Source organism: Echinococcus granulosus, assembly GCF_000524195.1.
Source record: "Echinococcus granulosus chromosome Unknown EG_S00333, whole genome shotgun sequence".
Taxonomy (NCBI): domain Eukaryota; kingdom Metazoa; phylum Platyhelminthes; class Cestoda; order Cyclophyllidea; family Taeniidae; genus Echinococcus; species Echinococcus granulosus.
Genome location: NW_020170713.1, coordinates 371 through 1,581, shown reverse-complemented (window position 1 = coordinate 1,581; position 1,211 = coordinate 371). Strand labels below are relative to the sequence as shown.

The 1,211-nt window shown below is 46.5% G+C and overlaps 1 protein-coding gene across 1 annotated transcript; it reads right to left on the bottom strand. All coding sequences in view use genetic code 11, as the record gives it.

Annotated features, from left to right (window-relative positions):
• Positions 1–380: 380 nt before the first annotated feature.
• Positions 381–572, bottom strand: EGR_11022 (hypothetical protein; the record flags this gene model as incomplete). Its single annotated transcript, XM_024500271.1, has 1 exon — positions 381–572. One exon carries the CDS (start codon positions 570–572, stop codon positions 381–383), a length of 192 nt encoding a protein of 63 aa, XP_024345312.1.
• Between the last annotated feature and the right edge of the window lie 639 nt (positions 573–1,211).

Below are 1,211 nucleotides of genomic sequence, written 5' to 3'. Positions count from 1 at the left end.
GCGAGAAACCTCAGTTCTCGTTCATGGTAGCGACCTGAATAAACTAGAATACTGACACATGGGAATTCACCTTTCCAACGTATTTGAACAAGTTAGAATGCGCTAAAACTAATTGTGAAGACAACGTTGACTGAAAGTGACAATTTTAATATTAATGGTATTAATAATGCCAACATGAGGGAGTAAAATCTTGTTCATGTTCATCGCGATCTCCGGAAATTAAAGCTACTGTTGATTTGAGTGGTGTCGGATGATAATAATGTCCTCATTGCACAGAAGGTTGCTTCCCATCTCTGCAGACGCCACTGGCTGATCAATGGGGTCAACAACGCCGATCATTGTCTCCACGAAGCACGTCGCCACGTTCAGTGCAGTTGCGCTCACACCTCTTGAACTCTGCAACCATCAATTTGCCTGAGGCATCGAGAGGTACTGGCAGTGAAACAGTCGTGAGTTTTACCGAGAGCCACCTTACAGAGAAGAGGGCAGCCCTGGGAGGAACTGGGTGAGGTACGGCAGTAATCAGCGGATCTGCTCACCACGTAAGAGAAGTAGGCGACCTTGCTAAACATATACCCTGTCGCAGGCACATCAGGTGCTATATGTAAACCTTGTGCTCTACCAAGCAGGAAGGACGAGGGGCGCACAGATAAGCAATTATAGCTACTTAAATAGATTTAAGTGGAATTAGATAACCCACAGGTGCCTGCCCGTTTTGTGCGACGAGAACGGAGCCGGAGTATCATGCAGTTGTCCAGCGCCTTCGTACGCTCCGACTTTCCCTCCCTCAAAAAAGGTGTCTATCACCTCCAGAGTATAAACGAAATGCGTTGAAGCGTGAGTGATCTAAACGTGGTGCGCAACCTGTTCAAACTTCTCAAAGTCCCGATCAAGGGCTGGCGGAATTATTCAGAAAACAGTAGCTGTTGAGGTATTGACGATTCAATTGATTGAAAAAGTTCAACGCACGGACCTCAACCCGATTCTTGACTTTTCATAGTGCTCATCAAGACGGATGACGTTGGAGTCGCTAGCCTTCATAAGGAAATAGGCTACATCGATCTTCAGTCATTCATCTAACACTCGAGACTTGGTTTTGATCACCTTCAAGCTGTCCAGCAAGGGTAGCACCTTCAGACCAAAGTTGTGCGGAATGCGCGCATCAAAGTGCAATGTGCTGCCAATCAAGCTACTCATGTCTAGCCCTTCAA